We start from the raw sequence: 19,970 nt of genomic DNA, 5'->3' as shown, positions 1-19,970 counted from the left end.
GGCCAAACGCAGGCGCCAAACCACTGAGCCACCCAGGGATCCCAAAATATTGCAATTTTTAAGTTTAAATCCCCGACTTTAAAACTATGGCAAACTGCACATGAAACAATAAATAAACAGGAAAAAATTGGACCCACAGGGTCTTGAGCCTAAACTCTGGCTGTGCCACTAACTACATGGTCCTTTGACAAGGAACTCAATCTTTATGTCTCTTCATTGGAAAATAGAGGTGATAGGTCTTGAAGAGTTATAGCAAGTATTTACTGTATGGCTATAAAATTCCTGACACATAGTAGGCATTCATTACAAGTCTCTTAATAGAAGTATGAATTAGTCTTTGGAGTGTTACACTGGGCTTATCAATTACTAGAGAAGATTAGTTATATGAATGTTAGTGGCTCATGTAATTATATATACACATATATTTGTAAATTAGCAGTGATGTGTCTTTATCAGTGTTTCCGTAATTACTCAATTAGAAAGCAGCATACCTCAAAGTAACACTCTACTTGAAGCCCTTTTCCATCTATTCTGTATCATTCCCAGTAAGCTCAGGGAGTAGTATGCAACTATTGCATTTTTCTTCTGCTTGGCCTTGTCCCAGATATACAAAAATTAGAAACTTTGTCAAAAGAAATGCTCCCTCAGGATTATCAGTAAATACTGTGTCCTGGAAATGTCAGTAATAGTACTTTTTAATTCTCAGATATGTAGAGCTGAAAACTACTAGAAAAAGTGAGAAAAATATCTCTGAATTCAGAAAAAAATAAGTCTTTGTTGAATCAAATACATCATTAAATATAACAGAGTTCCTTTCATAAATTCAAATTTAGCCAATCATCTAGAGTTTAAAGTATGCATCATAGATTGTGAATTCCTTTGGTTTTTAAGTTTTTTTTTTTTTTTTTTAATCTATGAGAGAGAAAGAGAAAGCATGACCAGGGGGAGGGGCAGATGGAGAGGGAGTGGGATAAGCAGACTCCCCGCTGAGCAGGGAGCGCAACCTGACTCAATGCCAGGACCCAAGATCATGACCTGAACCGAAATCAGACACTTAACCCACTGTGCCACCCAGGTGCCTCTCCTTTGATCTTTAATATCTTTTTGTTACTCGTTCATTCATTCATTCATTGTGCATGAGCAAGGTTGGGAGCAGGGAGGAACAGAGGGAGAGGGAGAGAATCTTAAGCAGGCTCCACCCTCAGCACAGACCCCTGGGGGGGGCTGGATCCCACAACCCTGAGATCATGATCTGAGCCAAAATAGAGTTGGGCGCTTAACTGACTGAGTCCCCCGGGCTCCCCTGATTTTATCTTTGTTTAAGAGAAATGTTTCGTGGTCAGGTGTTCTTGGAAAACAGTTTAAACAAAATTGCAACATGCTTCTTACTGAAAGATTTTTCAGTCTTTTGCATGTGACTAAGCTGACCCATGGCCTCAGTTTCAGCCGAACTGAGAAGTTTGCTGAATTTAATATGCTAAAATGGAAAAGACTTGGGCAAACGGAAACAAGTTGCTCTATATGTGACTCTTCAAAAGGGGTGAAAATATCCTGCATTTCCCAGTCTCATTTACCTGGGTGCCCTCTGATAGGATAGCATCCTGAAGCATTCAAGTTCCACAGAACACATTTTCAAAAGTGCCAGGGGAGGGGAAGGTTGTCAGCTCCCTTACTCAGCAGTATTAAACATTGATTTCAATCTTTGTCTTGTCTGGCAAGAATGAAACCGATTTTTTCCTAATGAAATATGTTCTGGCAGCATTAAATGCTATTTTAGACGGTGGGGAAAATCTGTGTGTACTAGAGTTAGGAAGAAAATCTACATCTGGGACACAATTTTTCTCGATTTTCTTAAAACAAACATGTTAGGGGTATAGAAACAATTGAGAGAGCAAGTGCACTAAATGAATAAATATTATATGGGCTCATCATGGGAAGAAAGGTGAGGAGTTGGAACACACACAAAAATACAGTCTACCCAAGCCGAAGCTACTTACAATTCCACCTGTTTTGTTTCTTACTTGGACACTAAAATTCTATTTCTAGAAAAATATTAAATATCACTGCTTTCTCCTTTCTTCTTCTGACATTTTTCATGGAAACATCCTTTTCTCTCTCATCAGATTGTTCTATCTTGTTTCTCCAAACCCTCTTTTTTATCTCCCACAAATATCTTCTTTTCTATCTGAGGAAAGCATTACCACATTGCTCCAATTTCATTGATGAGGGAAATGGATGGGATAGAAAAGGATGGGTGAGAGCTGTGACTCTGAGTTGGTAAAAGAAATAGAATCACTCTCTCCCATTTCTTAAGGAATGATGTCTCTTCCGGTATTTTCATGCCTGCTCTAAGTAAACTGAGGGGCATAGTTAGCAGTGACTGAGAAATAGAAGCCTGGACTCCACAGTCATGCATATATCAATTAATTGTTTTTTTTTTTTTCAATTAATTGTTATTGTGGGAGCTGATATCATTGCCCTGTCAGTACATTTATCTGCCCTTTATTTCATCCAATATTTATCAAGCACCTACTACTTGTGAGGCACAGCTCTATGAAATCTGCTGGTTGCATCTTTTCTTGAACAGTGAAGTGATAGATATACTCTAAAATCACTGCCCTAGAATCCCCATGGCATCACATGGAGGATCCATCTTCCTCTTCTTCATGTTGTTGAATATTTCATAACAGCTGAAGTTCAGAGTTCTGCTCCCTTATTTCATTAGATTAAGAAAATTTTTAGATGGAAGGAACTGGCTTTAAGGAACTAATATCCAGTGTTTTATTTTGCAAGTAATATTCTTTGATGCTAAAGTACATTTTATGTGGGGTAATCATTGTAATTCCTTGAAAACTCAGAAAAGACAGGCTTTTTTCACTGGTTCAGTGTCAAATAAATGAAGGCATCAAATGGATTTCCAAATGATTCTATTCTCTGGCCAAAGTCATTTGGTATTTTAATAAGTAATTTGGATGTAAAATAAAGTATTCACATAGGGTAAAATTACCTAAATTACCTACAAACTAACTAGAATCTTAAAATAACTTCAATTTTTTTCTCTCTGAATATCACTTTTAGGAGAATGAAGTAAATCACAAGTGAACAAGTTGATATACTAGTATCAGATCATGCTCTTCAAAAATAATGAAAATAAAAAGGAAAAAGCCTTTCAAAGTAAGCTTGCAGCCCATTTTTGCTAGACTCCTCTTTGATTATCTTGATTTTCCTTGGGTCTTGGATATATAAGTGGGTGCTTATTTTTGAAGCTGGTTTAGATTTTTGAGAGTCATCTTCTTGCCTATTCTTGGTGGGATGGGTCATGCTGTAATTTTTTTGGTTTGTTGTTTTTCAGTCCTCTTGTAAAAATAATTATACAGTTATTTTAGTGCACAAAGCCCTTCACATTCAACTTTTATTTCAGATTTCAAATAATTTACGCTGCAATTTGTAATCATGAATGGAAACATTTTGAAATTCAAACAGACTTTTTTTGCTGTTAGTGTCACAGTCTTAGTTCAGCTGAGCAAATATTTAATGAGATCCTACTAAGCACCAGGCCTGTGCATAGGGTTATTGCTAACAGTTATCTCCAGGCAAATATACACACAGGTTATTTCAGTGAATCAGGTTGATGATACAAAGTGGAATTGACAAGAGGTATTTAGAACAATGAGGAGATGGAAGGAAACCATCCTGTAGAATTGATCCCTGTTTTAGTCTTGGAAGATGAATAATAATTAAGCAAAAGCACAGGAAGTGTTCAGGAAGAAGGAAGAGCATTAACAAAGCAAAGAGGCATGAGATCAATTGCATTGTATCCCCATGAACTACTGTCAATGATAAAGTATGCTGGAGTGCGGAGTCTGAGGTGAAAAAGAACAATGGTAAGGATGGAGAGGCAAGTACTGGGCTAATTCTAGAGGTCTTTGTTTCTCCTCCTGGAAGACTGACTTTAGTTCCAAGGATGATGGACAGGCATTGTTGGGTTGTAAGCAGGGCAATGATATGCTCAGGTAAGTGTTTTATATAAATCATTCTGTGTGAGTAAGAAAAATTTTAGGATGACGAGACTGAAAGCAGGGAGACCTGTCAGGAGGCTTTTTTTTTTTTTTTTTTCAATGTTACAGACAAGGGATGACTAGGGACTGAAATAGAGGATTGGTGGATGGTCTGGAGATACATATTTGAGAACTATCCACAATGGAAAAATCCAGAGCGTGCTGATTTACAGGATTGGACTGGCTTTATTCTCTGCCACATCCTATTTCAAAGCACAGCGCGGCGTACGGGAGCTCTCTCTTAGTGAAAAGGCCAAGGGAGTTTCCTGAATCGACGCCTGAACATTGGACAGCATGGACCTCAAAAGCAGTGAGAGTGTGAGCTTCCAGGGTACAACCATTTCATGTCATCTCACCATTTAAGATGCAGTATAATAACTCTACTACTAATTCCCTTCTTTTTCTAAACTGCCAGCTGTGTTTCTCTTTAATTATATTTAAAAATAACACCTACTTTCAAAGACAACCACATTCAAGCTGCTATTATGGTTGTCTTTTGAGTAACTGAATAAAGTCCTCAACATTGTACACTCTCCAACTCTTAAAATCTCAAAAAGCATCATGAAGCTTGAAAGGCTGAGGAAAGATGATGCTCTCTAGTTCAACAGGTCTTCACCAACCAATATCCTTTAAATCAATGCATCAGAAATTCTACTTGTCAAATGTCATGTTTTTCTGTTAGTGCTATGGTCTCTGGAGAGGATGGTCAGTGTATCTGGGATGACTGTGGTCCTAATTTAGTGCTTAGAAGATCATGAGAAATTTCTCAATTTTGCCAGGAACAAGTATGTGTAGAGCACATCTATTGTACACAGAAACCATCATAAAGATGGGTTTCCTATTTAACTGATTTCATAATAATGATCTATTTACCCCCACCCCCCAAAAAGAAAGGTAATAACAAAATAGCCACCTACTCAGCCAAATTATGAGATTAAGAAGTGAGAAAAGCATCTGGAAAATGAGAAAATGGGAGGAAAAGATTAAGATTATAAGAAATATTTAATTAGAAATAAAGTCAGTTTAAATGATTCATCTAAGGAACAGTTCTTGTAAACATCAGATGTTATTTAAAACCCAGTTAGTTCCCCTTTTATTCCCCTCAAAGAGATCAGTAAGGAATACAAAACGGAAAGACGTTTCAAAACCAGTTTACTAACCGATAGGCTCTGGAGTAATTCTTTTGGTTTGACTCATTGAGCCAGGATGCTAACATTATTTAAACGCTGTTTTCTATTTATCCCTGGATTTTTTTTTTAAATTCTAAAGCCATAACAACTGTGTAATTTAGCAGAGAAAATGAAATTGCTCTTTGTTAAGTACACATTGAAAATCATATGCTACAATATGTATTGTACATTTAGTACAGTAAAAAAAAAAACTATATTTTCAAATCCAAATTTGAAACCAATTCAGTGCAATTTGGCATGCACTGCTGCCTACAGAGGAATTCCTATGTATTGGTAACAAGTGAAATTTTCTGCTTGCTTAAAAATAACAAAGCAGAAGGACATTTTAAATAAAACCTCAAATAAAAAGTACCTTAAGAGAAAAAAATGGATTAGACTATGGCAAAATCTAAAATATCTGTTCAATAAAGGACCACAACGTCCCTCAGAGGGTTAGCAGGCTGATACATCTAAGATAAACAAGGAGAATATACCACAAACTCTGGAAAATCAACAACCACCAGATAAAAGAAACTCTCTTTTCTTCCTCTCTTCCTCCCTTATTTCAACACAATGCATTCTCAACGTAGATCTCATAAAATCACCAGTCGGATCACATTATCCTCTTCTGCTCCAGGCCCTCGACCGCTTCCAGTTCACTCACAGGAAAAGCCAAAGCCTGCATGAAGGTCTACAGGGTCAGCCCCACCTCTTTTTCATCTCCAAACACCCTCTCCCTCACTTCAGTCTAACTAACCTTAGATCTTGATCTTCTTGGATCTTCTTGGATCACCCAGGTAAGCTTTTGCATTTGCAATTATCCTGGAATGCCCTCTGTTTGCTTATCTGCAAGTTTTGCTCCTTCATTTCCTCATCTTTGTCCAAGCCTTCTTGATCATCACAAACTAATTAGCAGCCTGCCCCCACTCTCCCCACACACAACCTTTCCTTATCCCACGTTTTCCCTCCTACACAGAAGTCATTATCATATGACAATCTTTATTTCCCCTTGCTTATTTGTTTACTGTATGGGTCTCTTCACAAGAAATAAGCTCAATGAGATCAGAAATGTTGTCTGCTTTTTTTTTTTTCTTGTTTTCAATTTTGCAGATTATAAAGGATGTCATGGTGCAATGTTCACATTTTCCTCTTCTCCGCTACCAGGAGTGTTGTATATAGACAGCTCATAGCTGAATCTCTCTTGAGGGCTAGTGTGCAACTGAAGAGAACCACCTGGTCCAAGGTAACACTCGCTTTTCAGGATTGCCCACATCAGTGGTGATCAATGGTGGGATGTGAAGGCCAGTCCCATTGTTCTGATTCAACACAACTAATAGGGGCCCTCCCATCTTGAGAGCACCATACCCACCCTGCCATGGCTTTTTCTTTTTTAATTGCACCAGTTCAGCTTCTCCCTCTGCCTAGTCCTACTTTCTATCCTTCCACAGACACTTATCTTGAGACCACTACTCAGTAAACTTTGAATGCACAAATTTCAACCTCCAAGCCTACTTCCTAGGAAACCCTGACACAGGATCACAGATGAAGGAACCAAAAACAGAGAGTCTAAGTAAAAGTAACATGCCTGTGGTGGAGCCAGGATTGAACCTACAGATTCTAGCTACAGAGCTTGTGTTTTTAGTCATTACTTCCTGCTGCTACACACACAACTGTACTTCCCCCTCCCACCATCAATAATTTAAAGTATATTGAATACCTAAGAGTGAATATTTAGGATTGGGATTAGGGATAGAGGATGAAGGGGGAAATTAATAGAAGAGAATAAATGGCAAACATTATGCACCATGGACTGAAGAGTGGTTTGAGTACTATGTTGAATAGACCAGATGATTTCAGAAATACAAAAAAAAAAAAAAAAAGAAAGTGGGAAAAGGGCAAGGAGATGGAACAATGAAATCTCATGATTGTTGATAGGATTTATGATTTATATAAAAAACAGAATATAGGGTCTGGTGGACTTGGTGCAAACAGCTACCGTGAAAGGTAGGGTAAGTAACCTTGTGCCTTATATTTTCCTTCATTTTTGAAGTTCAAGGACTGATTTAGTCATCATATTCCCTGTTGTTGGGTTTGTGGGTAAACTGTTCATCCTTCATGGTGATCATTCACACATCCAAAGGCTATGGTTGTGGATAAATAAATGTTATGATAGTGCTTTTTATAAATCAGAATATTTTACAAATAGTTATAAATGAGTATAGGCATCCTAATAGATTTACCTAATGCTCTGACATCAAGTGGGACTATAATAAAATCTTTCCATCTATTTTCAAAGAATTTCTAAGAGCCTCAAGTCTCCTTAGAAAAAGAAAAACAAAACAAAAAAAGCAACTTTGCAATGCTTAGAATCCTAATGGAACTTCTTCCTTGTACGTGTACTGAACCCCTCATACCATGAATGCATCCCATTTCTTCTTTTCTAGTTTTATGTGGAGGCAATATGTCTGCCATTATAGTTCCAAGAGTAATTATTTATTGTTCTGAAATTTTAAACATTATTCCTTATTTCTTGCCTATCTTGTGTAACTGCAATTCCTCTGATATCAACACTGATTACGCTTCCCTGAGAGATGCAGAGTAAGCTGTCTCCTCTAAATACTGAAAACTATGATTGGATTTGTAGAGTTCTTATTATCTCAGCATCAATACTTTAAACGATGGATTTAAAAATAACTGATTAAAAGATTCGAACTTCTAATTAAACTCTTCAGAGAAATTATATTCTTAGGATAAATGGGAATAAAGAGCAAAGGTAATATAAAATATTTTAATTTCATTTTTAATTTTTTGGAGTTCAAAGTTCCTTGCATTAGTTTGTTATAATCATCTTGCCTATAAGTAGATATCATTCTGTTTTACTGATAAGATAAATGACTCTCCAAGGAGACTGAGAGTAAAGATCAAATAGGCATCCTTTAAGCCAATTAAAAATTTAGAATACATATCTTCTGACTCATAATCCAAAGCCATTTCTATCACACTGCACACAACGATTGCATTTCTTTCCCCAGATATGGTTTAAAAAGAACATAAATAGATGATTCAGACAAAAGTTTGTATCATCCATTTGACATTCTCAAGCAATCTTCTCTAGAAATTCACACAACTATTACTATTCTACTGGAGGGGGAGGGAGTTATTTTTATTTTCAAGATGGTAGTCATGTGTGAAAACAAAGTACGGACAGGTTGGTAACGAAGGTTCCTTTCTCCACCCTTTTCTCACTGTTTCCCCTCCCCTCTTCTGTTTGCTTTTTGTATTCCTTTTCAATTTCATTCACCATTACAGGGTTCCTCATTCATTCAACCTCTATTTCATTACTCCATTGCAATATTGCTTCTCTTTGAGGTAAAAAGAAAGTAAAATGGATTGCAACCCAGGAAAAGCTGGGATGAGGTTTCAGGTGCAGTTCAGATGGCTATACACCCATTTCCAGGCAAAAGAGCAGCTCTCAGGTGTAGGACTGCAAAAGCAAGGATAGTTTCCACTTTCTCCCCATATGTATTGCCCCAGAAGACTCTCAGACTTTACATGGTAAAATTTCTTCATTGAGTCAGTATTTTAGCTGAACCTGCTTACAACTGATGCCTGTCAGGCTTTGGCTGTCATGGAGAAAATGCATGGTGAGGCATATCGCGTTTGCTAGAACTTTACCACGACAGTAAGGTAGAGAAGGTACAAACCGAGGTCAGGAAAGGGAATGTGTACAGCAATGAGTAAGAGAAAATTTCCTTAGCCTTATATAAGAATGTTTTATGAAATAAATATTCAGCTCTTTGTTATTTACAGTATATTCAACATTTTATTTCTGCAGGGGATTATTTTTCTTTTGATAATTAGAATCATAATTCTTCCCATTGTGTGCTGAGAAGAGAATTTACATGTAATCTCCTTGAGAGTAAAAAAAAAAAAAAAAAACTGTCGTAGTCATTGTTACAGCTGCAGAAACCTTGCCACAATACGTATGTTTTATTAGGCTTGTTCAATTCAACCAAATTCCTGAATATCATCAAGTTCAGATAAGAAATGTAAGGATTTTTTAAAAATAATTCCTAAGTTCTCAAACTTCTTACAATACTGTTTGCTAGTTTTTAGCAATCCACATAATCAGAAACAGCACCCTAGGGTCTAAAATTCGTTGCAATGTAAACATCTCTTGCTCTACCCAAAATGTATATAAAGTGAGTATCCTAATTATGGACATCTGAGTAATACCATAGGGCAATTCTACATTAAATAAAAATATATCATAACTGGTTTCACATAGTGAAGTTAACACAACAATTACCTGGATATTAAAAAATCAGTTTTTATACTAATAATGGATATAAATTTGATTTCTCACTATACATATCTAATATTCATCTATTAAATAATTCTCTTAAAACTATGTGATTATATAAGTTGTATAAGGCCCAGTGCTTCCTTTTACCTCATGAGATGAAAATATACCCATTCTATCTATGCTGTATGCCTTAGAGACATTTCATTTTTATAGATGTTATCATACAATTTCCCATAAGATGTTATTAAAATTTAATTGTGGATTTTCTTAGACCCATAGCAAGATAATACATTCATAATTATTTTAATAATTAAAATATAATTTTCATTTTACTGGACTTATTTTTTGTTTTTGGGAGCCTATCAAAAGTCTAATAAGTCCAGAAATATTTTAAAAAGAGAATAATGGAAAATATTCATAGCTTTGTCTTCATAATATGATTAAAAGACCTTAAGAGGAAAGCAGGGGTTAAAAATTATCCTTTAACCACCCACACATCTCTGGATTTTGAGAGGAGGTTTCTTTAATACTTTCTTACTTGCTGCAGTATTTGTTGCTTAAGGAAGTCTGTGGGTGGATAAGATGTTATTATCCCTCCTACACAGACCCGTTTTCTTATTTACAACATTAAATCTCCATATATAAAAGTACTTAAAACACCAACTCTTTCCTTTCAACTACGTTCTGAAATTCTTTGGATTTTGGTCCGCATGTTACCACACATTACCTTCCTATAGGACACATTTATAGTTAAGTATAGTTTATCCTGATTTTTTTTTTCAAGTGCGAGTCTATCCGGAAAGGGTCTTTGAAGTAGATGCCTTTCCAACTTTTTGTTTGAAAACAACAAGTCTGATGTTCAAAACTAATAATACAAAATTATTTTTTTATATTAAAAAGTTTCCTTAAACACGAAGAGGTTACAGTCATTGAAATGGCAAAGCCAACCTTTAGGATTTGCATGCAATATTTCTTACTACACTACAGACTACCCTTATAAGTGAACATACATTTGCAGATCATTAAATACATTTTATCTAAATTACATTAGCCCCTTGAATTATTTAGATCAATAGATAAAAATTTTAAAACTCCTTATAAAATGTGAACTAACCAATGTCATGAAACCTTTAAATCTCTTTCATATTGTAGTAAAAATGTTCTCTCAAATGCAGTAAATGACGGATATGCCCTTGTGCAAATGGGATAAACTTATTTTAAAGTAATCAGGTCTAATCTTCATTGCTAATATAAAATTCATTAATTTGAAAAATACTGGACAGTTTTTAAAAAGTAATAAATTAATGTATTTTGAAGTGATTTTAGATTTGGAGGTTTAATGGTATCATTTACAATAGCCATACATACAATGTGTTTTGCAAATAAATTTGTTCACTATTCAGATCAATGCATTCCATTTGGGAATTATGTTAACTTTTGTTAAAAGAAATTAGAAAAATAATCATTAACCACCCAAAGTGCTTGCAAAGATGCCCCAATTATTAACTAAATACACATTATTGAGAATATATCCTACAGAGACCAGTTAGAACAATCACTAGCTAGGATTGATGGATTAACCAAACAATCACAGGTAATTTAATCACTTCTGGTTAATTCAAAGGAAACTGATTCTGGCTCCTCTGATACCTTGGTAATAGGCACTATCAAAATACAGAGGCAAGTTCATCCTCTGTACAGCAGAGGTGGTAAGTCAAATATAGTTTAATGTACAATCCACTGGATATGTGAATTGTAATTCTTCAGGTTAAACTAGGTTTTTAGGTTATAGTTATTCAGCTTTTTTGGCACCTTATGATAATAGACTAAAAAATTAACGAAAATTAAAATCATTAGTATTTCGGAGCAAAGTAAGACAAAGACTAGAAAAAAAGGAATTTAGTTAAAAAATTGTTTTGTCTCTGATTAAAAAAATAGTTTATGTAGTAGGAATAAATACTCATTATCACAACTTTCAGAACAACTACTATTTAAAGAGTACAACTCAAAATTAAGTGGGTTATATGTTCTTCTCTTTTTCTAAAGCAATGATTTTTAAGAAGTTGCTTTGTTTTTCCTCGAAGTTACTATAAAGTACCTATAGTTGAAAGGAAGGGTAAAAAGCAAACAGGAGAAGAGAATAAGAAAAGGAAAGTGGTTTCTAACTTATGTATAAAGTTCAAGTTATAAACGTATCCTTGACATCAAAATTATTTCCTAAAATATTACCTTATTTAGATCCCTGGATAACTTAATAAACCCCAAATTTCAATACAGAGTGCAACAAGGAAGAGTGAAGTTGACTTCATTTTCACTTGGATGAGCTAATTATAATGAATGAAAGCTGGAAGCCAGTGTCTGAGATATAAACCATGTCTTCTTAAAAAATAAATTAAAATGAAGAGAATATATATGATATGATAGGGGACTCAAACATAAAAAAGTATATCATTACATTTTAATAGAAAGAGCAATGAAGATTTCTGTGTTCTAGCTTGTTTTGGTCTACGGCCATACCACCCTGAACCCACCCGATCTCGTCTAGCTTGTTTTGTTTTTGAAGATGCTAAAAAATTAATAAGACTTGTTGCATGAATAGTGGAACGCTGAAACTCAACATAATATCTGCAAAATTAGGTAATCTATATATAAAGATTAAATGTAGCTGGGAAATAAACAGGGTTTTGCACAGTAACTACTTCCTTCCAAAATCAGCATTTTTAAAAAAAAATATTTTATTTATTTATTTCACAGAGAGAGAGCGCGCGCGAGCAAGTGCGGACACACAAGCAGGGGGAGTGGTAGGCAGAGGGAGCAGGGAGCCCTGGGATCAGGAACGGAGCTGAAGGCAGACAGATGCTTAACCAACTAAGCCACCCAGGCACCCCAAAAGCAACTCTTTTAAAATTGATGAATTCCTTAATATTCCAATGGTGAAACAGCTACTCAAGCAACTCTTTTTCCTTTCTTTTTCTCTTTAAGATTTAATTTGTTCTATTAAGATCTTCTTTTCAAACAGCTAGAGAAGCTTTCTTAAGAATACTATATTAATCAGCCAGATGGTTGGCAGGAAAACAGTTTCTTAGACGTAGTGAATGACTGTCCTAACATCAAATGACTGTCCCATGACATGTGACATTGAAATAAATTTCATGCTCTCATGGTACTAAATCTTGACTCCTGTTCAATCTCAGTCTTTATGGGAAAAACTGTACTCCAATATTTTGCTGTAATTGTGTTCTCTGGGTATTGCTTATTTAAGCTAGTTAAGCCTTTCATTACATAAAGCAACTTGGTAAATCTTTGGAATATTGCCCAAACTAGATAATAAAGTGTGATAAGTCAGATCTTTCCTGAACCCAAGGCCTTCTTTTCTTTATCTTTTATAAAATTCTGCTTTTAAAAACTAAAATTTACTTGGAATCATACATTTGATCATTTTATACAACTTAAGCAAGGCCTTACGAATGTAGGTCTTCGTTAATTCTTTTTATTACTTTTGTTGAAATTTTATCTAATTTTGTTTTCTTGCTGTGCATAAAGGTGGAACTTTGAATTTCATTTGAAAAAGCATTTTGGGATTTACAATGAAGATTCAATTCATAAATAAAGTCTTATTTGGCAGTACCTCAGACCAAATTTTAAAAGTTTCTGCCTCTTTTATCTTCTGTCTCCCTAAACACACAATTTAATGGTAAAAATATGTTTTGCTTTAGTAAAAATAAATATTAATCTTTTTTTTTTTTTTTTTTTTTTTTTAATTTATGATAGTCACAGAGAGAGAGAGAGAGGCAGAGACACAGGCGGAGGAAGAAGCAGGCTCCATGCACCGGGAGCCCGATGCGGGATTCGATCCCGGGTCTCCAGGATCGCGCCCTGGGCCAAAGGCAGGCGCCAAACCGCTGCGCCACCCAGGGATCCCAATAAATATTAATCAAAGAAGTAATGTAGTGAATTAATTTCATTGTCTTAAGTTCTGTTTATCATTCTTATTTTCTTTTATGAAAAGAAAGCTTTCCGTTTCAAATTATTGATTTGGTAATTAAGACCTTGTTTACATGATATGTGTTAATATCAGTACCTGGCAATTTAGGGCATTGCTATATACTTTAAATCTCTGTATTTAAGTGATTTCTTCAAGAATTCTTTCTGCCCTGCCAAATGATCTTGGAAGCTTCTGTTAGGAAGTTTGACATGCATATCTATCTCAAAGAAAAGTAGGGCACAAACAATAAATAAACTAATAAAAAATATTAGATGACAAAGTTCTCAAGTAAGATTCATAAATATTTTAAATAGTTTTCATGGTATATACATTTATTTAATAAGTAGAATGCTACTTTTTCATTTGCCTCTTTTCTAAAATGCAAAATATGAATTTGTCTCAGAAATCTATAATGGTAAATACATAAGTAAATATACATAAATAACATCCACATATAATTCTTCAAATATATAAAAAGGCAAACCTTACCTCCATCTCCAGATCCTGATCCTGCATCTAGGAGGAGAAAAGAAATACTTTGGTTTTGTTTGAAAAACATATTCAAAAACTCTTTATGACTTTATTTAGTTCATGTTTACTTCCTTTATTAAGACAGTAATATAATGGAGAAAATGATTACTATTTATTCTGAAAATACATATTCACATCAATTTTATTTAATTTGTATAATATAACTTATAAAATAAATTATTATTTTCATTCTTAAACTTTGTAAAAAAACTATTATCTAACTGATATTATATCCTATTTTGATTATATTCTAAAATTGACTATGTAAAATCTCTCATATTTTTACTTTAACCAGGATGAATTTTGTACCATTAACAAAAAAAAAAAATTGAAAATGAAATGCTTATAACAGTGAGATTCAGAAATTAAACAGGCTTAGACATGTGGCAAATAAACTCATAATTAAGGCTTATATTATTGTAAATCACATACACACAAAAAGAAAATTTATAGATGATTATCTTTTTATATAATTACTAATATGTTTTCCAAATACCACAATTGTGGAGGAGTTTATCTGCCACCAACAACATACTTCATTTTTGAAATCAATAGAAGAGTGAGATTAATTTTTGTTTTTGTGCTTAAAATTGGATAAACTCTAAGTGATGTTGGCAGAAAAAGCCAGTACCCTCCTGCATTCTCTTACTTCATTTCTTCTCTCCCCTCCTTCCTACGTAATTGCAGTCGGTCAAAGTTGTCTGTTTCAGACAACTTAGTTCCCAGAGACACCCAGTTTTCTAGTTGGGAGTCAAGACCGTTGAGTGTCCAACTGATTCCACCTATTAAGTGTAGACATCATCTTCTTTCTGCCTCTCCACTTATTTTCATTCTAAATACATTTTGTTCTGTATTTTTAATGCTAATACTGGGGAATCAGACTAATATTGATATTTTCTGTCTGAAATGCTCTCATCTCACACTAAAATCTCAACCAGGATTCAAGAACTATACCAAATGCCACCGCAATGAATTTGTGTTTGATGCTTTAGTCCAATTTAAAAAACAAAATAAAGCAAAAACCCAAAAACCCATTACTTCTACTTGTTTGCCTCCATGACAGTTTATGAGAGGCATGGCGTAAAAAATGATAGGGCAAATGATAGGGCATACAGAAGGCTGACATATGGAAGAGTGGTTGCCTCCCCAACAGTCATGCTTGCCATCATACAAGGCATTAGCAGTGTCAAGATGGAGCAGTATTTTAAATAATACGTCTTGGTGGAGACTCATATTAACTAAATTCACAGGGTCTAACAGATTAGGCCAGCAGATTCTTTTCTTAAGGCAAGGTAAAAAAAGTTAAAATAAAAACCCTACTTAGTAAATGTATAATCAAATAAGGATTTTGATCATATGCCTTCACAGTTTAATGATAACAGATCAAGAAAGGCTGAAGCATTTGTCGCCCTAATAGAATGGTCCTGTTAGGGCAGCCCCAGTGGCACAGCAGTTTAGCACCACCTGCAGCCCAGGGCGTGATCCTGGAGGACCTGGATCTAATCCCACGTCGGGCTCTCTGTATGATGCCTGCTTCTCCCTCTGCCTGTGTCTCTGCCTCTGTCCCTCTCTGTCTCTATGAATATATAAATAAAATCTTTAAAAAAAAAAAAAAAAAGAATGGTCCTGTTAACTGAACTGGTAACCCTAACTCATGGAAACATCACTTTTGGACAGGTCAATACATGAATGGTCGATATTTGTATAATTTCACTGCTAAAATTTTAACTAAATTTAGTTTGATTAATTTGAAAGCTTAATTTAGTATCACTTATCATCAGAGGCTAACAGGTCGTAGTATGATAACACTAATACATTCCACGAGGTTTAGTTGAATGTGTATAGTTTCTCTTTTCTTTCTAAGACTGTAAATCAAGAACCATGTCTTGTTCAGCTTTTTATACTTATATGCATGTAAGAGTAAATACATAAAACCTTACAGATTCAAACCTCCGAACGTTACTCATTTGATAACATAAGGAATGTTACATAAGCTTCCTAAGCTTATCTGTCCTCTACTCAATGAATATAGTGATGCCTATCTCATTGGGTTATTTTGAGGCTTACTGCACAATAGCATATTTTAAATGCTTATCACTGTATCTAGAACATAAAAATTAAGATTCTGAATAAACATTTAGCCTATTCATCTATGGATATTCTAATAAGTACATAATGGCTTGGGAAAAGCAAAAAAAAGAAAATGGTAGTAGTATATTGGCTTGTCTTTCTCATGTATCTTTCTAAAAAGTCAAAGGGCATAGCTCTTAAGACAACTTTGTTTGATGTGACCCAAATTAAGTAAGTAGGAAAGAAAGAAGTGATAGTGGAAAAAAATAATCACAAGTCCAACACATCATTATGAGATAGTGATGGGAAGCTTTAATGATTTCTTTAGTATAAGATAAATACGTAGCCTACTGAAGTCTTACTGGTGAGACACCTAAAGAAGTCATGCTTTTGAATCTAAGAGTCTGAACGCCTCGTTAATGCATTTCTTATAACACAAAAAAGTGAAGTTGACATTGAGGCTGTTGAGCAGACTGCCCAATCGGAAACCATTTTGGGACAAAAAAAAAAAAGAATTTGTAAATTCAATGAAATATAACAAAGTTATATTTTCTACTGTCTTTTATTCCTAGAGATCACAATTTGCCATCTCTATTCAGTGTCAAATAGCATTAAAAAATAAATGGAAAAATCTGCAAAGAAAAGAATGAGAATTTCTTTTGGTTCAAACGTCAGAACTCTAATTTATTTACAGTCGGACCCAGCTAATCAAAATTACTTTGGTTCCTCTATCATTATTCAGCTCAAAATCCTTTTAGATTTACAAGTCAATAGGACACACATTCAGTAAAACTGGCTTTTACTAAATCAATCCTACAGAAATCTAAGTATGTGAATCAGCTAGGTATGGATCACTCAATTGTGGTTCAATGTTCTAGTTGGCTATGTATGTATTTTCATAGTACAAATAACACGTTAGGGACTAGAATGTAAAGACTTGAATAAATCAGGAGAATGTGAATGCCTGAGCCTATAAGAACTTGGAAGTTGGCAAGTAAGAAAGAGAGATTTTGGTACCAAATATTATTAGCCTTACCATAACTTCATAACTCTTTATTATGACAACTGGCAACTGAGAATTTGGGAACATCAGAGACAGGCTGGTATCCTATGTGATCTTGGAATAGGAGAACCTTTCCTCAGTACTCCCTGGCGTTGGCCTCCATCATTCTTGGTTTCTTAGAGTGTTTCCATTATTTTTCCCTATGCAATTTGTCTTAACATCTCACTTTAAATGTTCTTCTCCAAGGGTATGGTAGATTGATTTTTTATAACTAGTTTGCTCCTTCTCTTTCTGTTCCCCCCATTTTTACTGTGAGAGCAGAATGCTGGTCCTCCTCCCTCCCCACCGGAGAAGCAAGTCCACTGACTCTCCCCTGTTACTGTCATTTTCATTCATTATTTTTCAGACAAATGGAGTGGCAGTGATCCCTTTGCGTTAGCAAATCACAAGCAAGTGGGGCACCAGCAAGGACATTTAGTTCACGAGGCAAAGAATCATATAAAAGACTACTTAAAAATCAAAACCAAAACAAAGGCCTACATCATCATCTGTGAATAATACCATTCTTTTCTGCGAGTTCTTAGGAACTTAAGTAATCACTGGTAACATCTGGAACACTATCGATTACTAACAATCAATAGGCTTAAGATAATCTTTTAAAGAATACAAGCCTTCCTCTTTGCTGGTTTTCCAACCCGCCTCAATCTACATGTGACTATTAACATGGTTCCCTGGAACAGAAATACCTGTTATCCGAAAAATATGTGTTATCTAACACTTGTTATCTTTCCAATAAATTAGATTTTTTTTTCCTGGCACTATTTTGTCTTTTCACTTTTGAAGGAAGTTCCTATTTTGGGTCATTATAATTTTCCCTGACATGCTTATGCCATCCAATTCCTCGGAAATTATGACTTTCTAGAAAGATGCTTGTGTGCCATTAAAGACAGCTATCATGGACACTAAAGACTGTAATATATGTGATTTTAATGTGTCAAGCCTAATCTGTAAACTCAGCTGTATTTTAAAGCATTACTCTCTCAAGCTGGGCTTTGTTGCCCTTGTTTATTGTTCTTCCTGTAATACTGTTCAGCTCTAACAATCACTGCACACCAAAGGAAAACCTGAGAAACTCACTCTTCTTCCTCACTCCCTTCAGAGCACTCTTGGTAAAGACAACTTAAAAGAGCTTTGTGGAATCCCAGGCTGACTGTGTTAGAAAGGATAGATGTCCTTCACAAATACATTCTTCAACATAACCATCTAAATGGTTAAGAATAATATTTTATAGTGCTGCGGAGGTCACCCACATTTTTATTTTCAAACCCAGATCTGCAAAACTGCCCTCCAGCAGACAATGCTGTTGTTCAAAACAAACCGACCAACCTTTTTTGTGAGTAGATAGGTTTCTCTATATTTGGGACGTGGGCAGTAAATCTAGACTTCTAATTATATTATTCAACTGTCTGCATTTCATTAAATAACATATGCATTAAAATCAACATCCTTATGGCAGATTTTCTTTTTCTTCCAGAAGTGATTTGAAATGTAAAAAAAAAAAAATAAGGATAACGTATGCTTTGTACAAAAGAATGAGAGGCTTATCCAGCCAGTATATAGTCTGAATTATTTATTTGGAGATAATAGAAAAAGCAAGACACAGTTTCCCAAGGTTTCAGGGAGTCCTCGGGATCACACGCGTACCTGTGGCGCAAGACCCTTCAGACACCACAAGAATCTCGCTCTGCTGTTTGCATGCAGCCTGCCGCAAGTAGCACTCATTCTGGTAGCTCTCCCCATTGGAGCCACACACAGGCACGTAGTCACTGTTGCACTGAGGGACACACAGAGAGAAGCGTAGGTTAGTACTGGAGGCCTTGACACCTGGAACAGAAATAATCATTTACCAAAGAAGGCATTTGTTTTCATTTTCAGCAATCCCATTGTATCCACTAAAGTCTTTAACCTTGTAAGAGCATCATTCAAAGATACACAGAAGTAATGTTAAGTCAGCCAATCAGTCATTTGATTCCGTTGAGGGGCTGTGGGGGGGGGGGAGCTTTTAAATTAGGTGATTCCAACAAAGTGATTGGCAAGCAATACTAAAATACTAAATACTTTTAGCAATACTAAAAAGGTATAGCAACAAATGTTATCAACATTTTTTAATACTGGTTTTCAGATATACACCCATCTGGCTTGGCGGGGGGAAAATATCAAAACATGCTACAATATTCAAGTTATTAAAAATAGGTAATGCCTATCTGTGTTTTTTTTTTTTGTTTTTGCCTATCTGTGTTTAGAGCAGATGTGTATCGCTGAAATGCCAATGAAATCAGTTACTCTTTAGTATGGTTTTTTTCTCTGTTGAAGTTTAATCTTTACAAACTTCTATAAGTTGGATAAGACATTTGGGTTACTAATTAATCTGCCACATATCTTTAGATATTGACAGATATACTGCAAGAAAAAACCAAAAGAATATGGAACAGAGGGGAAAAAAACAACAACTGTTGAAATCTATGTGAGCGGTATTGATTATTGAAAAGCATGACTATTAATATATATTTCATAAAGAGAAGAGTTCATTTTTAAAACAGCCTCATTACAAAAAAAGTACACATTTCACAATGGAAATTAGGCAACCTACAGGGTATACTCATCATAATATAATCACACTCTAAGGCATTAGCGATCCTTGGCTGTGTCCTATACCTGCTAATTACACTAGAGATGTGATTATCTCATGATTACTACTACTGATGTGTTTCATTGCTTAATTGTAACAAATGCAATAACTAAGATGATTATTTATGAATACACACATATGCCAGAAACTAAGTAAAGC

At 35.0% G+C, this 19,970-nt stretch overlaps 1 protein-coding gene across 1 annotated transcript in view; it reads right to left on the bottom strand.

Annotated features, from left to right (window-relative positions):
* TMEFF2 (transmembrane protein with EGF like and two follistatin like domains 2) overlaps nt 1-19,970 on the bottom strand; it is a 221,549-nt gene that overhangs the window by 191,184 nt on the left and 10,395 nt on the right. The window contains exons 3-4 of the mRNA XM_026002629.2: nt 18,827-18,956; nt 14,008-14,034 (exon numbers count right to left, since the gene is read on the bottom strand). Of these exons, the coding sequence (XP_025858414.1) occupies nt 14,008-14,034; nt 18,827-18,956 (157 nt within the window). The remainder of the gene's footprint in view (nt 1-14,007; nt 14,035-18,826; nt 18,957-19,970) is intronic.

This window comes from Vulpes vulpes, chromosome 16 (genome assembly GCF_048418805.1).
Source record: "Vulpes vulpes isolate BD-2025 chromosome 16, VulVul3, whole genome shotgun sequence".
NCBI lineage: Eukaryota > Metazoa > Chordata > Mammalia > Carnivora > Canidae > Vulpes > Vulpes vulpes.
Note: the sequence above shows the minus strand (reverse complement) of the source record. Positions and strands in the feature narration are given on the sequence as shown.